This window comes from Aureobasidium pullulans (assembly GCF_000721785.1).
Source record: "Aureobasidium pullulans EXF-150 unplaced genomic scaffold scaffold_9, whole genome shotgun sequence".
Taxonomy (NCBI): Eukaryota; Fungi; Ascomycota; class Dothideomycetes; order Dothideales; family Saccotheciaceae; genus Aureobasidium; species Aureobasidium pullulans.
The window spans coordinates 301,894-318,800 of record NW_021941029.1 but is presented as its reverse complement, the minus strand read 5'-3'; the positions used below and the strand labels follow the sequence as shown (position 1 = coordinate 318,800).

General features: G+C 51.3%; 8 protein-coding genes across 8 annotated transcripts; 5 read left to right on the top strand and 3 right to left on the bottom strand.

The window, feature by feature from the left end:
• Positions 1-857: 857 nt before the first annotated feature.
• Positions 858-3,317, top strand: M438DRAFT_211626 (uncharacterized protein). Its single transcript, XM_029899415.1, has 4 exons — positions 858-956; positions 1,064-1,750; positions 1,801-2,203; positions 2,254-3,317. The coding sequence occupies exons 2-4, from the start codon at positions 1,216-1,218 to the stop codon at positions 3,056-3,058; spliced, it is 1,743 nt and encodes a 580-aa protein (XP_029760526.1). The 5' UTR covers positions 858-956; positions 1,064-1,215; the 3' UTR covers positions 3,059-3,317.
• Positions 3,318-3,847: 530 nt separating this feature from the next.
• M438DRAFT_374468 (uncharacterized protein) lies at positions 3,848-4,335 on the bottom strand (the record flags this gene model as incomplete). Its single annotated transcript, XM_029908506.1, has 3 exons — positions 3,848-3,910; positions 4,023-4,100; positions 4,261-4,335. The coding sequence occupies 3 exons, from the start codon at positions 4,333-4,335 to the stop codon at positions 3,848-3,850; spliced, it is 216 nt and encodes a 71-aa protein (XP_029760525.1).
• A 117-nt stretch (positions 4,336-4,452) lies between these two features.
• On the bottom strand, positions 4,453-5,484 carry M438DRAFT_296650 (kinetochore protein-like protein spc25). Its single transcript, XM_029901912.1, has 2 exons — positions 5,178-5,484; positions 4,453-5,115 (listed from the first exon to the last, which is right to left on the bottom strand). Exons 1-2 carry the CDS (start codon positions 5,431-5,433, stop codon positions 4,568-4,570), a joined length of 804 nt encoding a protein of 267 aa, XP_029760524.1. The 5' UTR covers positions 5,434-5,484; the 3' UTR covers positions 4,453-4,567.
• A 424-nt stretch (positions 5,485-5,908) lies between these two features.
• M438DRAFT_211553 (uncharacterized protein) lies at positions 5,909-9,346 on the top strand. Its single transcript, XM_029899413.1, has 2 exons — positions 5,909-7,313; positions 7,363-9,346. The coding sequence occupies exons 1-2, from the start codon at positions 6,029-6,031 to the stop codon at positions 9,024-9,026; spliced, it is 2,949 nt and encodes a 982-aa protein (XP_029760523.1). The 5' UTR covers positions 5,909-6,028; the 3' UTR covers positions 9,027-9,346.
• A 553-nt stretch (positions 9,347-9,899) lies between these two features.
• On the top strand, positions 9,900-10,661 carry M438DRAFT_273755 (uncharacterized protein; the record flags this gene model as incomplete). Its single annotated transcript, XM_029900661.1, has 2 exons — positions 9,900-10,339; positions 10,388-10,661. Coding segments are annotated over 2 exons (714 nt in total), but the record flags the coding sequence as incomplete, so codon positions are not given.
• A 1,216-nt stretch (positions 10,662-11,877) lies between these two features.
• On the top strand, positions 11,878-12,706 carry M438DRAFT_211559 (uncharacterized protein). Its single transcript, XM_029899414.1, has one exon. The coding sequence runs from the start codon at positions 11,978-11,980 to the stop codon at positions 12,476-12,478; it is 501 nt and encodes a 166-aa protein (XP_029760521.1). The 5' UTR covers positions 11,878-11,977; the 3' UTR covers positions 12,479-12,706.
• Positions 12,707-12,934: 228 nt separating this feature from the next.
• On the bottom strand, positions 12,935-13,936 carry M438DRAFT_374498 (uncharacterized protein; the record flags this gene model as incomplete). Its single annotated transcript, XM_029908508.1, has 3 exons — positions 12,935-12,967; positions 13,010-13,752; positions 13,912-13,936. 3 exons carry the CDS (start codon positions 13,934-13,936, stop codon positions 12,935-12,937), a joined length of 801 nt encoding a protein of 266 aa, XP_029760520.1.
• A 1,219-nt stretch (positions 13,937-15,155) lies between these two features.
• On the top strand, positions 15,156-16,824 carry M438DRAFT_374465 (putative glucokinase; the record flags this gene model as incomplete). Its single annotated transcript, XM_029908505.1, has 3 exons — positions 15,156-15,252; positions 15,310-15,389; positions 15,439-16,824. 3 exons carry the CDS (start codon positions 15,156-15,158, stop codon positions 16,822-16,824), a joined length of 1,563 nt encoding a protein of 520 aa, XP_029760519.1.
• Between the last annotated feature and the right edge of the window lie 83 nt (positions 16,825-16,907).

The window sequence follows — 16,907 nt, the reverse complement described above, 5'->3', positions numbered from 1 at the left end:
GAAAGCCGACAGGGAAGCTTCACGCGGGGTCGTCCCTTCTGTTTTGGGAAATGTAGACTGTTTTCTGCTTCAGGAAGGAACACAAGCTGGGGGCGCACCTCCCATCCTTCTCAAGTGCACCATATTTGAGCATTTCGAACGAAGAATGTTGAATTGAAATATTTAATGAAGCTCTTCTTGCTCACCGTTACTTAGTCGCATTGAATGCCGACATGGCGCAGTCAGTTGGGGCAGTGACAGGATGTAAAAAGGCCCCGAGTCTGACCCTCGCGTGGTTGGCATAGTGCATGCCAAAGCCGAAAGCTTGGTATGTAGCTATAGCCTGCATACACCGCCCACCTGCTTAGGAAAATGGAGAGGCTTCGGTCATCTTACCTTCCGTCTGCTCAGACTTCTTGCTCCAACCGATGTCCAGTATCATCATCGTCACCCCACATCAACCGGTGTGCCTTATATGCTTCTTCTTGGCCTTTCACTGCTTTTGGGATGCCCGAGGTGTCACGCAACATCGGGCTACGTACGTGGCAGAGCCGTATTGCCAAACATGCCTTTGAATCGAGGGGCCTCACCGTAGATTCGATACACATTGCGAAGGTTTACTGTTAAGTTCAAGAGGTGAGGAGAATGCTACCATATCCTGTCACAGTTGCAGCTTGAGGAAAGAGCGCTCCGTCATTTACTCCAGGCATCCTGGCTCCAATTCACAAACCGCTGGGGATGGTCCACGGACTGACGGTCGGGCGCTCGCATTCGTCTTGGGAATTTGTCTTCGGCGTCCCCGGTTATCGAAAAGACCTTTGCATATGACTGCGATAGCCTGAGGTGCTTCATTTAACGCTTCGGGTAACCTTTTTCTTTTCTAATGACCGCGTTTCTTCTTCTGCCACACAAAGTAGAAAGAGCCACACAGCCTCTTCGTTGCGCCCAAGCTTTGTTCCTGCCTTTAAATGACTATGGTGCGTACGTCAACTTTCTTCCTTCTCTGCTTTTATTCAGACTTGGCCTGTCTATCGTCAGCTCTTTGTTGTTGCTGTTGTTGATTACGAGCTAATACTAGAGGAAGATCAGGCATGCTGCACACCATATCTGGCTACCAAGATCTCTCAACAAGATACAACCTTGCGATTAAAAGACGCCGAAGAAGTTTAAAAGCCACTCTCTGCCCCGTCCCATTGTCAACAATCAATTCAAGCAGAGATCGATGCTACCGTCAATATGATGGTGAACGGCAGAAGATCTAGACCATCGCCTTCCCCTATGGACAACTCCAGCAGTCAAGAGGGCGAGCAAAAGCTTGCCAATCTCACCTGGATCATGATAACAGAGCCAAGCCAGTCTAAGGACAAGGAGATGATGCGAAACGTTCGTATCCAGGTTATGAACGACTATCTCACCAAGGAACGGCGCAACCCAAACAGTAAAGATGCCCGCGTACGACACAGTGGAAGAAGAGATCGTACACCAATCAACACAACACCAGAAGCGAGAAAGAGACCCGGACTGTCGACCATGAGGAGTCACTCTCCTCGAGCTAGGGATTCTGTGATCGACCTGACACTACCGTCAGAAGAGGAGGCCTACCAGGAAATCGAAGAAGAGTCCACAGAAGATGCACACATGGCCATATTGACGCGTGGCGTCGCTTCAAAGGTCCAGCTAGCAGGTATTGGTGCAAAATTGGACGTCTTCAGTGCCACCCCCAAGTTCGATGGGGAGCAGCACATTGATGTCTGCATGCTCAAGCACAACTGTAAGCGAACCCAGCCTTTATGTCTGACCTTGGCTGACACATAGTCGTAGGCACAACCTACTTTGGAAGCCAGGCCATGTGCAAGAGGTGGGCCCCACTGCTGTTCGCTGGCCGCGCAGCATTTCTCAGCACCTTGTGCATATCTTCTGCATATCTCGATATGATGCAGATGGACTTCTCGCATGTGACGACTTCGAACACAATTGAGTCTGTGAGGACACTCACCGTCAGGGAACACACTGTGAAGCTGATCGGTGAGCGTCTCTCTGATCCAGTCACCTGTTGTAACGATGGAAACATAGTCTCAGTCTTGCATTTCTTGTATGGTGAAATGATCGTGGCATGTGATCAAGCTTTACACTGGCACGAAGAGGGACTGCATACTATGGTGGAGTATCGAGGAGGTCTGGACCAATTAGGCGGCGACGGAGTGCTTGCTGCTATGGTCACAATGTAGGTGACCTGGATCAAAGTCGGACAACCAACGCTGACCACCTATGTAGTGAGGTCTTTGAACTGTCAATCTTCCGCGAAACACGTCCTCGCCAAGAATACCTCGACTACGCTCGCTACATCTCCAATTCATCCAAGCGTGGCTCAGCAATTCCCGAGTCACCTCTCTACTACCCTACAGGTCTCCACCATACCTTGGGTCGAACAAGACGCTGCGATGAAGAGACCTTGGACCTCATCAACTTCACACGAGACCTCACACAAGTCGTACTGGATCTGCAGAATGCATCTTCAACCGGAAGCTCGCCTCTTGGGAGATATGGTCCTCATACAGCAAGAAGAATATACACAGAACAAGAGATACGAGCGTTAAACCAGAAAAAGAGCAATGTCACAACACAGATTGTGGTACTGGAGGCGCGAGACGACCCTGTCTATGAAGCGACACGGTTATGCGCTCGACTCTATGCCACCGCCGTCCACTGTAACCAGCCCTTTTCGGTCACGGCTCGCAACTTTCCAACCCAGCGTGGAGTCTCGAGTATCGTGATACAGATCAGAAACTGTCTTCTCCGCACAGACATGTCAAACTGCTGGGACAGCATGGTAGGTATACTCTTCTGGTGCACTCTGGTGACCGGAGCCGCGTGCAACGACCCGGATGATCATGATGTGGAGGTTTTGGCCACAAAGAAATGGATGGTTGCTTTGGCAATCAGATGTTCAATTCTCTTGACCTTTCAACACACGGATGCCGTGATAAGGACATTGAGAACAGTACTGGCTGTGCAAGGAGTGCTAAGAGGCGCGGCTGGGGGGCAGGAGGTTTGGGCCAATACCCCTGGTGGGTTCTGAGCAAACCGGGAAGGTCGATGAGTCAACGGAATGTAATTTTACAGCAGATTATAGCAGACCTCCAGCGTAGAAACAGCTTATGCACTGATCTCAACTTCACTAATTGCGAGCTTTCACAAAATGCTACGATGCATGGCGATAAGCATGAATTTCCTGTAAGCCACCAACATGACTTGCATCAGGAGTGACAAATAGTACTTCTCCAGCCAACCGCGAGCGCCGATAGACTTTACTCAACTCCAACATACAGACGAAAAGCATATCTCAAGAAAGGACAGACTCAGAGCAACACCCCAAACGAAAGTCTTCTATTTTGATCGGATAACCCGCGTCTACAAACCGCCCCGGACACACACGTAAAGGAGCAAACTTGCAAATCGGCACGAAGGCGTCAGCAGAGGGAAGCCTAAACGGTGGCCATTCGGGTCTCTACGCTCCCCTGGGAGGGATCTCGAGTAAGGGCTGTCGCGTTATCGGCCGTCGCTGATAGAGAGCGCTGTGGCTTGATGGATGTCGGTTAGGTCTGCTCTTTTCTGAATATGCTCATTGAATGTATGGGAGTCAAGCAAGCCACCGTCGAATACGTTGCGCACGCCAGCATTGGAGTCGTTCGGTATGGAAGCTCGACCCAGATGGGACATACGAAGAAGAACGTCAAGAAGGGCGTGAGAGAAGAAGGAGGATAAGGAGGTTCACAGTGCTTTGTTGCTGCTGAGAAGAAGAGAATCATTTGGGTATCATAGAGGAAAAGCTGGTACAATAGACCGATGGATGGAACGTGGTCGGCAATCATGGTTTCTCGCGAGGTTCTGTGGCAACACCGTTACGGTCGCGGAGGTCTTTGATGACAGTCTATGGCGAAGCATTAGCCAAGGCCGTGTGTAAGATAACATGTCGATCGAGCAGGGGATGAGATTGATGTTGATGGCCATGTTGAAGTCGCTGTGTTGAGAGAAGCACTCACAGCCAAAGCGTCTGGATTGACGCCATTTTCGATAAGCGAGACACAGTAAGACAAGGATTGACGATCCAAATTGGTGTTCTATGGTTTCATCTGAACATCAGCATGATTTTCAAATAAATGGAGAGTCCGAGAGCAAGGTTTCCAAAGGGTTGATGATGTTCGATTCTGAAAAGGTGCATGGCGCTGTTGACCGCCGACGCGTTGACAAGCAGTGATCATAAGAGTCCATCGAACTTACGAGCAGGGAGGAAATCTCGTAGAGGATATCAATCGTTTCGCGCGCAGCTTTGCGCTTGTCTTCTGTAGGCGGCATCGTGATATTCTGATGGTGTTTGTAATGGGAGATCAAAGCTGGGTGAACGGAGATGGAATGTTTGGCTGTGGCGGGGCGCCGCTTCTGAAAATGCAAGCTTTGGCAACCATTGAAGGTGAAGAAGGTACGACAAATTCTTGACAAATTGGAAGAACAGAGACAATTCAATTGTGGGAACAAAACCGGTGGTATCATTAATCGTGACAAAACAGCAAGAAAGACACAAAGAGAATCAGGGCCTGATCGAGGCCGCGAACAAGGCACGCATTGCTTTCAGGAAGGATGCCAGATCCCTCGTCTCGTTCAGTCGCTCGACAACAGCATCCACAGCCTCGTCATCCAACGCAGGCTCGACTGCTACAACTTGATAGTCCTTGGTCTCCATGTTGAGCTCAAATGCGCATTGTCGGTCCCAATCCCTCTCGTCAATGTGAGTATAAACAAACTTGATCCTGTCATCAATGCCCAAGCCTTCAATACGCATGCATAGGTGCGACTCCCAGAATTGTAGCTCTGGTCGGTTGTGGCGTGCTTGGTTGTCGAGTTGTCGCTGATGATGGTGTTGTGCTTGACGGCGGGTATGAATAGCTTTTTGCAACGACGAAATTTGAGAGCGCAGGTCGTCGCGGTGGGCTTCGTGGTTTTGGCGTTGAATGTCGAGTTCTTCAATCTGCTGTTGCATCTCCTCATGCTCTTGCGCCTCCTTGGCCAGAGTGTTTTCGTGGGCGATTGATTTGTTGGAAATATCCTCGAGCTCTCTGCGTCTTGATCTTTGAGATTCTGTTGGATAGCGCACGTCAGCATAGCACTTGGGGTCTTTGTTCGGACAGGGGACGACTGACCTTGGATCTCAGACATGTTCATGCGGAAATGATTGCGCTCTTCGAGTACGCGCTTGCGACCCTGCTCGATGAAGTCATCGAAGCGCTGAGTAAAGCGAGCCATGCGATCGCGCAAGTCATCGAAGCCGAATTTGATGCTGGGCAGCTGGTCGACCATGGACGGTGGGTCGGGAGTGAGGTAGGGGCCTCGAAGGCCGCCTGCGCCGAAGGATGCATCGAAGCGCGCATGGCTAGGTGTGTTCATGACGGCTGCCATTTTTCTGGTGGTTTCCGACTTGGATGTGGTATAGAGAGACTGTGGTCAGAGCATGTGAATGTGTCGAGCTCGACAGAATTGTCGCCGAGAGTAAACACAACCTCCGCCAGCGTTGCCAGGGACTTAAGCACGGACGACGTCAGATCGCGTGTCGAAAATAGGGAAGCCCTTCCACCAACCACCCTCCAGCTTACAGACTCGAGAGAATTAGACAAAAGAAGACGGCATCAATGGGAAACCGCTAGGAACTTGTCATGTTTCTTCAAAGATCTGTTACGGAAAGGCAGAAACAACAGCCAGATGCACAGAACCAAGGCCGATAGGTTGTTGGTCGGTCGGCACGCCCCCGGCTAAGGAGCCGAGGGCTGGTCAAGTCCTGACGCGCTCCAATCTCGACAAGTTTTTGACGAATAATTTCTCCTCAACTCTCCTACCTCGACAATCATAATCTAGAGCTCTCATCTACCGCCGCCACCTGCGTTAATCACGATATTCCTTAGGTATCATAGGCAACAAGATTCCGCGACGACCTTCTCCCCGGCAATGATTCAGTCCGTCTCTGGCGCACCACCACGCATAGCTAGGAAGAAGCCGCATGGCTGACCAACTCACCACCGACCTGAAATATGGTCACTTTGGTCAAGCCATCTACAACTCCGAAGACCAGACCTGGTTGTTTCCTAGGAATTTCGAGTCTTCGTCCTCATTACAGCCTCTAGGCACATCGCAGCTCGTCTTTAAGTCGCAGCATGCTCAGTCAAGACCAGACTCTACCACCGAGAAGCCGAGCATCCACCTGAATCGCCAGATCGCTGAACTCGTCAACTTTGACCCAACTTTGGCTCCTGGCGCCCACCTACTTAGCGAGCCTGCAATCGTGTCTGGAGAAGTTCAAAAGACTGCCATCCGTTATGACCCGACTGTCGGCCATCTGCTAGCTTTCGGTCGTGTGCCCGATGACTCCACAAAGCGCTCAATGCCAATCGTCGCCTTCCCGGCAGCAGACCATACACACGTCTTGCGACTCGTTCAAGTCCAGCCTCAAAAGCATGGTTGGGAGCACAACAAATCCATCTGGATCGATGTTCCTCGAATCTATGGAGAGTCTGGCATCTGGCACGCTCCTCACCCTATCCGCCAAATATCTTTCGCCGACGCCGATGAAGACTCGAATCTTGCCCGCACTCTTGCTGTTCGCACTACTCTCGCCGTTCACATTTTGCGCATTGCTGCAAAAAGGCATGCCTCATCCTGGAACTCTCTTACCGATTCGCCATCACGTTTTGATACGCATCAGTTGTGTACACTGAGTCTGGATCTGTTTGGCGGCGTTGCACCTGCTCATGTAGCTTTTAATCGCTGGTATCCTAAGCAATTCGTGACCGTTGACCAACATGGCACGTGGCGTGTCTGGGATTCAAGTCTGCGACAGCTTCCATCTGATCAAGGCAAGCCGACAGAGCTTTGTCGCGGAGCTACTAACGATAAAGCTGTCTCGGACCACGAGGCCAATGCCACTCTTTTGGACGATGGCTGGGGAAGAGCAACCTGGGCTGGTAATGTTCAAACCATTGTTACCGCCAGCAGAAAGTGCTTAGCGATCTATGACATCCAGGGCAAGCCTGTAAGGTTACAGTCTCCTAATCTCGGCATCTCCGGAACGCCGCATTGGATTCTTGACGTTCTGCTCAATCCTGTGGATTCGACTCTCGTGTTCGTTCTGACTTCAACATCACTCTTCTGTTTACGTGTGCGATGTCTTGATGGATTCGATCCGGAAAGCTATAGCACGGCTGGTGCCGAGGTCGTATTGCAGTGCAGACATTTCCGAGATCCCGAAGATATTGGGCTAGGTCTCTCTAGTCACGTCGATAATGAAGGCAGGCTGCCCCCGCCCTGTCAAAGCGATTGGTTGCTAACCTTATACAGACGCCGTTGTACTGATCAAGTCGTCTTTGAGTCCACTTGCAACAAGCTACCGTTTCATCTCGGGTGATTCGTCTCCTCAATTCCTTACAGTCGCCGATGCTACCCAGACTGTTTTGCCCGAACTCCCCTCCACGGCCACTTCTGCGACAGCATTTCTCACTTTTGATCTCCAGGCTGCGGAGTATGGAGAGAGTTCTCACCACGAAACCTCATCTGGTCCAGGAAAGATATATCGAGACCTCTCAGTAAAATTCTTTGTTGCAACTGCCATCACAAGTGACATGGTCGTTGTGCAAAAGCTGTACTTCGCAATACCAAAACCAGAGACTGCGTCTTCATTCTCGAGTATTGTGCCCCCAGACTGGCGTGGTAGACTCGTACATAGTCGCCCGCGTCTGAACGAAACCAGTTTCGTCGAACACTCTGCAGTGCACCAGGGTGTGGCAAAGATCCAAAGAGAGGAAGAAGCAGCATTGTCATCTGGACTCGACATGTTGAAATCAGCGCGGGACAACTGGACAATGCTATACGAGCTATCGCATGCTCGAACTACTAGCGCAGCTTCTCAGACCGAAGACTTTTCGCGCATCCTTGTGCGAGTAGGGCAGGTCTTGGAAATACCCGACGCTGTTCCTGGCAGGCACAAATTGTTGTCGGAGTTCTGCGACAGTCAAATCCTCGTACCCGATATCGACCAGGTTGCTGCAGAGTTCAGGGATATGATTGCTTCCAGAGCACATTTCGGAGACGAAGCGGAAGAGATTGAACAGAGTTTACTACTTGCAAATATCGCTGGGATTGACGCCCTCGACCTTGGCCTCAAGGGTGACATCAATCCGATGGACGTGTACGACAATATCATAGCTCATTGGCTGACACCGCTGTCTCAAAACGTACCTGGTCGGGTTCGACTTGTCAAGGAGCAATTGGCACGAAGAATCTCTGCCGAGATTTGCCTGGCAAGCCACGTTCTCAGGCAACCGCCTGTAGAATCAGCTCGAACGGAGACACAGACCACGGAGACACAAGGCATAGAGCACTTCGCTTCCTCGCAACTACATTTCCCGCAGTCTTCTCTTCCAACGCCGTCGCCAACGGCCACACCATCGCTGACTACCATGACGTCTCTGTCTAGCCATCCATCAACTCTCGTGTCGTCCGAGTTTGCACGTCTCCAACGATACACTTCATTTTCATCGGAAAAGTCCACACCAGGTCCTCTGCCTAAGCCGTTGACGAACACACTTGCGCATTGGAGTCTTGGCGGCAATCCGGATGAATACGACTGGCTTGCCATACAAAGGGATCAGGAAAGAAGGGCCGAGGAAGAGGATGAGGACCTCACGCCGAAAGAGCGAGCGAGGTTGAAGCGTCGTGCCGAGAAGCACTTGCTCAAGCAGAGACGTGAGTCGCAAAAAGCATCCGCTATGGATCTCGCGAGTAGCCAAGTTCCTGGAATCATAAGTGCGAGTCAGCCTGCCTTCGTGACACCTTCTAGAAGCGAGGCGCCGAATCTCCCTCAGTCCGCTAGAGCAGCAAGCCAGGGCACTCAACTGCTAGCGAGCTCTCAAGTTCAGCCAAACATGTTCACTAGCCAAGTTCAGCCTGGACGGTATGGTGGAAAACCGGCAAAAAAGAAACAGAAACGCAGGGTTGGGTTCTAAGCAAAATCGAAATCCTTCCGTTCGCTCTATACTTCCACATATGTACAGCTAGAATGCATTTTATGGGGTCATGTGCCATCTCAAGTCTTGAACCCAGTTTCCTGGTTGTGTGCATCTGCGATCAAACCCATGTCGCGAATCCTGAGGTGCCGTTACCCGCATTGGAAAGCTAGGGTGTTGGCGCAGCAAAAGCCAGCAGAAGCAAGTGTGCTGTCATTGAGGCTTGGCCCGCGCTGGAGCTATCATGTGCCCCGAGGTTGATGGAGACACGGCACATGCGTGCAAGCGCCTTTTAGAATGATTGGACGTCTTCTCGAACAACATGCCAAGCCGGGCTACTGATACGGATTGTTACTTTGCGCGCATGTGTGGTCGTCTTTAAACTGCCTTCTTGACCCTGTCTATCAGGCCTCAATTGCACGTTTCGGCGGAGTCCGACAAAGGAGCGTGGGGGGCTGTGATGATGGAATTGTGTTTTGAGTGGTGGCAGGAGCTAATCGCAAAGGATTCCTCCCCCGAAACCCCGCGCAATGACATGGTCTAGCAAGGCTGAGTGAACACAAGTGTGCAGATAGGCTTGTGTGAGGAAAGAACCACCTTCGTGACTGTACACATTTAATATGACTCTGACCTGCCACTATGGTTTCCCCTGTTCTGACCAACCCAATTCTTTCCACCACGCACCCATTTTGCTTGCTATATATATCCTCTTCAGAAAGAGGGAGGACAAATCTACTTGAACATAACGATCAGGATCACTCGGATTCATCAACGTGTTATCATATACTATCGCTCCTCGAATGGCCTGGCACAAATCGACAGCACTATACGTGAGTGCCCATTGCGTGGTGACGATTGAGCAACGCCGCTGACTATAGACAGGAGTTTACCGAAGACCATCTGAACCAGGACTTCGAACTCTTCCCATCGACAACATCAATCGTCGGTCAAACCAATGGCAGTAAACTCTCTCCGGTAACGGCCAAACCCTTCGCCGAAGCGAGATCTTTCAGTAATGGATCAGACCCCATGGCTCAATCTATCGACAGCGAGCAAGCATGGCTGGCTTGGTGTCGTGCCAGTGCTGCTCAAGATATGCACACATTGCCTGTGATCAAGGCTAGAGCCATGCCTTCTATCAGTGATAGTGGTTACGGTTCTGTAGAGTATACTGACAAACATGAGCTCGACGCTGACCGGAGTGTAAAACCCGGCATCGTCGATCCCAGACACCAGCAAGTGCCGCAATACTGCGAGATTTGCTATGATGAGTCGGAGAAGAGGCGTTACTTCAGCAACAACGCAGACAGAAGGTGGGCATACTGGCCACTGATTCTTCTCATGACGCTGATCTTTGGTAGAAAACACATGCTAACACACACTCGTCCTTTCAAGTGTGATGTATCTGGATGCGATAACCACAACGGTTTCGCGTCTCCACACGATCTTGCACGACACAAGAAGACATGCCATAGTGTGTTGACCGTCAAAACCTCGAAGTTCTACTATCGTTGTGCTGCTCCGGCTTGCCAGAAGAAGGACAAGATTTGGCCACGCAAAGACAACTTTAAAGCTCACCTGGAGGGAACACACAAGTACGATGAGGTTGAGGTGGCTGAGCTCTTGATGAAGTAAGTCGAATGGTCGGACGACTGAAAGTGTTGCTAACAATGACAGATCTGAATGTACTCCCGACTCTGTACAGTTGACTACTGGGGGCAGCCGGCGCAGAGTCATCAAGACGTCCAAGGACAGGCGACCGTCTCGGAAAGGGCCGCTTGCAGACCATGAGGGCAGTATCAACTCAGAAAGTCCTTCTGAAGAGGTACAGCAAGAATTTGAAGCCATCAATTCTAAGACTGTGCCGTCTGGATTCTGGGCGTCTCCGAACATCCCCATGGAGTCTACAGATTTTATCCTGCAGCCTACTCAAATGGATCCTGCAGCTGAATATACTCATCCTCCATCTATCTTGATATCCGATGACTCTGAAGTCAATGCATACGCGCCAACATCTCCGATCGAGATGATGGATACTACAACAGACTTCATGGACAATTTGTACTCACCATACCTGATGGTATCTGCCTCTTCCTCTCCATATGCGATCGAGCATCCACCAACCCCATGCGCGTCAAGCACGTACGCAGATTCCTTGTTCGAGTCGGACATGGACGATGTGACCACAGACAACGAGTTTGATATCGATGTGTACGAGCAAGAAACGGTCTTCCAGCCACTGTTAGGGCCGGCAATCCAGCAGCTCCTTGCTGCTTATACCATGCATCGCCAGATTGCTGGTGGCGAGAGATCATCGCACACTAGCCACCCATCCAGTTTTGGCAGCAACTTCGCAGTCGAGTCTACATCCGGCGGATCATCACTGCCACCGGTGGGGAGTAAGCGGAGACGCACCGTGGATGACGATGGTGACGACAACGAAGACGAACAGCCTCCAAGGCGGAGGAGCAAGGTCACCAAGTCTGATGAAGACCTTGTCCCTCTGGCATGTCCTTTCAACAAACTCGACCCGATAAAGCACGACAAGTGCTATACATTCGTTCTGAAAGGCATCTCACGTGTCAAGTAAGTGGACCTTACATCTTCAGTCACGTCTAGTCCTGACCTAGTTTTCGCAAGGCAACATCTCGAACGTGTACATAGTGAGCCTGTGCACTGTCCCAAATGCTACTCGATTTTCCGCAACAGTCCGGAAGCCAGAGACAAGCATGTCAGACAAGGCGCGTGTCATAATGCTCCGGAGCGCCGTCTCGAAGGCATTGATGAAGCTACGATGCGAAAGCTCAAGCGTCGCGTAACAGGCAAATCTGTGGGAGAGAGCTGGTACTCGATCTTCACACTCTTGTTCCCAGGGGCAAGGAAGCCCGAGTCGCCTTGTAAGTCTACACTTGATCAATCGACTGCTAATCTTTTACTAATGATTAGCAGTCATGGACACCACACTCTCCGCAGAGCTTTCAGCCTTCCGAGACTTCTGGACTCAGGAAGGACAGAATATAGTCACAAGCATAGTGGACGCGAGCATGCCCTCATGGGGCCACCCACATGAACAACTCGAAGACTTTGCAAGACAGGTTTTCCAGACAGCTTCGGAGCACTTGTTCCACCAGTGGCAGAACCGATCCCGTTCTGCCGCAAGTGCGCCGGCTATGGCAAATCCGCCAGTGCTTCCACCCACTCCTACTTCTACCTTTATCCATGATCTGAACGACATGGGTATCGGTGGTGCTTTTTCCGGTATGAATGACGAGGAACCTTTACTGCCAGCGTCGCAGCAGCTCCAGGATGTTGATATGCAGTGGATGGGTAGCGAACCCCAGCAACAACTGCAGCAGATGATGTATTTTGGAGAGATACCCCATATGGATCAGCAGCAACAGTTCTGGAACGATCATGGTGTGTTGGATGGGATGGGAGGTTGGTCGCGTTGAAGATTATAGAAGGAGTTTTGTATGCGGCTGATTATGTTTTGATGACTGGTGACGATAACGCTTATGTATAGATAGCCTTGTTGTACATGTTCTTCGTCTTGGGTATACTAGAGGGCGTTATGAATATTTCATTAGAAAACCGGTTAGGATAGCTTTTGTCAAGCGGATTTACTTTAATCGTCTGTGAAGCGAATATCCAGATCGCCTGCTATAAGACCAGCTATCTTGCGCTGCAGACTGCGTTCGTGATGATCGACTGTCTTGTAACACAGTTCTTGTTACATACAGTCTTGTCGACACCTCAAAGATTAAAACTGTAATGCTCAATGCTAACAGAGATCTTGTAAGTCGCAGTGGTCAACAATGCCCTACCAGCCGAGTGTAGCTGGAACCACCCTGATGATAAGATGTTTGCTCATCGACATATTGTATGGTTGATAGTTTTACTACAAGATGCTAAGTCTTTGGCTTTTTCATCCTAAGCGTCAGCTCCCAAGACTTCGCGCTTTGAGGCGGTTGTATGGACGATACGCCTTCAGGTCGTCTGACAAAAGACCCTGGAACCATTGAATCACCTCGTGAAGTGAATTTGGTGAGGCGTCTCACCAACTGCCACGCAGCAGAACGAGCGGTCAAAAAGACCCCGGCCAGAGAAGAACCATACTGTGGCTCTCGTAAGAGCTCTGGCCGTAACGCAAGCATCAGAAGCGTATGCATGTTATAGAAAGCGTCGTTCCCGGCATTGTGAAAAGCATGATTACTCTTGTAATCCACATCTGCGGTTAGCTGTCTAGGAGAGAACAACTTGATAACGTCTCCTGGTGTGACATCGCCAGGGCTCGAATTCACAAGGAATCTCCAGAGCTCGGATAGCCGTCCAGGTAATTTCATGCGACATTGCTGTGCTAGAGTATATGTGTCCACAATAGCAACAACGTTGGGTTCATTGCGTAGCTGATGACCCAAGACGTGCGCAAGTTTTTCGATATCATGGCTTACAGCATGGCCGACAAGGATATACAGCCGATCAGAGCGCAGTTTGAGATATGGCTGTATGGCTGTCAGAGGCACTCGATGCTCGACAGCTCCAAAGAGGAATGGCTGACGCTGACCGGCTTGGAAGCGGAATTGACGAGGCTTGATCTGCTTCGACCATTCCAATGCTGAAGGGCCAGGATCGATGTTTTCAATATCTCGAGTGTCAAAAGTCGAGATACCTAGCTCGGTGAGATTGTCCCTGGTGCCCTCAGTATCAATTGCGATGAAGATGGCATCTTTGGACGCCCGATCCGTTTTTGATTTCAACCCAAGACTAGAACGAACGAAAGCAATACACTTGTTATTCAATCGCAGTTTAGTCTTGGGTGGAGGTATCGGTTGTGATTGTACATGGTCCTCATTACTTCAGAAAGGGTAAGCCAAAATCTGCTCACAGTGCTTGGAGGTTTGCGTGCACATGTTCACTTAGTCAGACACCTTTTGGGGGACCTACTTGGGATTGGTGTCAGATTTAGTGCCGTGGTTATCAAGACCTCGCCTGGGGCTATGAATGGTCCCACGGAGCCCCTCAGTGCTTCCCGGCTCTTCGCGAGGGCGGGTGAGGGAAGGACTTGACGGTGCCGAGTCGGAGGACGAGGCTGCCGATTGATGCCAAGAGTAGCCGAAACGAGACCTTTGTCGTACAAGAAGTCCTGAGACTCTTTGGCAGACGAGACTACAACGGCAGATAACCATCAGCAGTGACAGCGACCATCAACTACCGAGGCACTTGCGTGGCGAGCAGGAGACGACAAGCGGAAAGTGATCGGTAGAGGAATTGGGTGAAGCCGATGGGTTCGAGAATCGAGGCTGGAAAGCAAGATCAAGAGAGGCTCCGGAGAAGTACCGGCGCTTTGATGATTTCACGGTTGGGCGCGGAGAATGACGAGTGGGAGGATGGAGAATGGTGAGGTGATACGTTGGAGACGAGCGAGGGGAAAGGCGGAGGACAGGTGATGTGCAGTATCTGAGCAGGTCACTTGGTCGGCACCGCAAGGTGAAGGCTACCCTCGAGATGCAGAAGGAGTGCTTCACTGTGAAATCAACAAGGCGTTTGACAAAAGGCAAGAGGTCCATCGCACGTTTCTGTGACGTGGAGGCGTTCTGGACAAGACGTACCCCGCTACTTTTTGGCTCTTGAGTCTCATAAACGATGCAAAAGGTCAAGACGCATCACGGCGCCGTCAAAAATATCAGGTAATAGCAGGTTTAGGGCTGCTACTTAATTCCCTCTCGTCTCGCGTGCCCCTCCTGACTCCTGTCCCTCTTCTTTTAAATACACATCACCACCCTGGCGGTCCATCGACGCACCAGATCTCTCCCAACTCCCTCATCTCGCTCCTCATCCCCATCTCACGCGGCAGACCCACCCTTTCTCCGCGAGCTCCGATCTGAAAAAGGCTCGTTTCTCTCTCGCTCCTTGTACGCTGTCGTCCTCCTCGTACTCGTCCTCAGCGTCCAATTCCTGCTCGTGCCCCGCTTCGTAGCTTCACTTCGCAAGCCAAGTCAGCCACAGAACTTGGGCAATCCTGACTTTTGTCGCTACAACCCTTCGAATCCTTTCCTACAGGACTTGATCTGTCCTCACACCTTCGAGGACCGCGCAAGCACGCTCTACGACACATCAGCACCTCGCAACATGGGTCTCGCACAAGAAGCCGGCCGTGTGGCTGCCGAGTTTGAGTACTCGGACGCCCAGGTCAACAAGGCCGTCAAGGAGTTCATCCGCCAAATGGGTAAGTTTACTGTTCTCGCTCTCTCGTTCTGAGCCCTCGACTAACCATTGGACTCAGACGAGGGTCTCGAGAAGTCTGGCACCACCATGAGCCAAATTCCCACTTACGTGACCGCTGTCCCCAACGGTACCGAGAAGGTGAGCATGATCCTGCAAGAAGCCCACCTCTCAAATCTGACAACCACAGGGTCTCTACATGGCCGTTGATCTCGGTGGCACCAACTTCCGTGTCTGCTCCATCGACCTTCACGGAAACAGCACCTTCTCTCTCACTCAGTCCAAGGTCGCCATTCCCCGCGAGCTCATGGTCGCTCAGACCAGCAAAGAGCTATTCTCTTTCCTCGCAAAGCAGATTGCTACTTTCCTGCAAACCCACCACGGCGAGCACTACCACGCTACCATCCGCAGACGCGCCACAATCCACTCCGAAAGCGGTTTCGAAGAAAGAGAGATCTTCAACTTGGGCTTCACCTTCTCTTTCCCTGTGGAGCAGGTTGGCATCAACAAGGGTAAGTTGATCCGCTGGACAAAGGGCTTTGACATTGCCGATGCCGTTGGCAAGGATGTCTGCAAGCTTCTCCAAGACGAGATTGATGCTCTCCACCTACCCGTTCGCGTTGCCGCCCTGGTCAACGACACCGTCGGTACCCTCATGGCTCGCTCATACACTTCTCCTGGCAAGACTGGCACTCTCTTGGGTGCCATCTTTGGTACCGGCACCAACGGCGCTTATGTCGAGAAGCTCGACAAGGTCAAGAAGCTGAACGGTGCTGAGAACAGCGCCAACGTTGACCGCACCACTGGTGAGATGATCATCAACACCGAGTGGGGCTCATTCGACAACGAGCTCTCCGTCCTTCCCAACACTCCCTACGACAACTCACTCGACAAGGAGACCCCCAACCCTGGCATCCAGATGTTCGAAAAGCGCATCTCTGGTATGTTCTTGGGTGAGATATTGCGTCTTGCCATCGTCGACTTGATCAAGGAGCGCAAGACCGGTCTCTTCAGTGATGACAACAGCAGCAGCAACGATGTTCACAGCACCACCTGCGTCGCCGAAAACAGCCCCTTGTGGCAACCTTGGGGCCTTGACACCAGCTTCCTGTCCATCGCTCACGGCGACAACAGCAACGGCTTCAAGGTGACCCGCCAGACCCTGGACAAGGACTACGGCGTCCACGCCGCCAGCTCCGAAGATGCCGAGGCCGTCAAGCTCATCGCCGCTGCCATTGGCAAGCGTGCCGCTCGTCTCTCTGCCGTTGCCATTGCTGCCGTCGTTATCGCAACCGACAAGCTTTCAGCGCCCAAGGACATTGCCACTGCCGATGACACACCCGTCAACGAGGACGAGATGGTCGACATTGGTGTTGACGGCTCGCTCGTCGAATTCTACCCCGGCTTCGAGGACTACATCAGAGAGGCCCTTCAACAGATTGAGGGCATTGGCAAGCACGGTGAGAAGCGCATTCGCATCGGTATCGCCAAGGATGGTAGTGGTGTCGGTGCTGCCCTCATCGCTCTTGTCGCCGACAAGCTCGCTAAGCAGGAACAGCTCAAGGAGTACGACTAGAGAAGCTTTCGATGATTTGACCAGAAATTTCTTTTTGACGATTACAAAATCTTTACGCATTGAGCATGCGGCACAATCTTGGG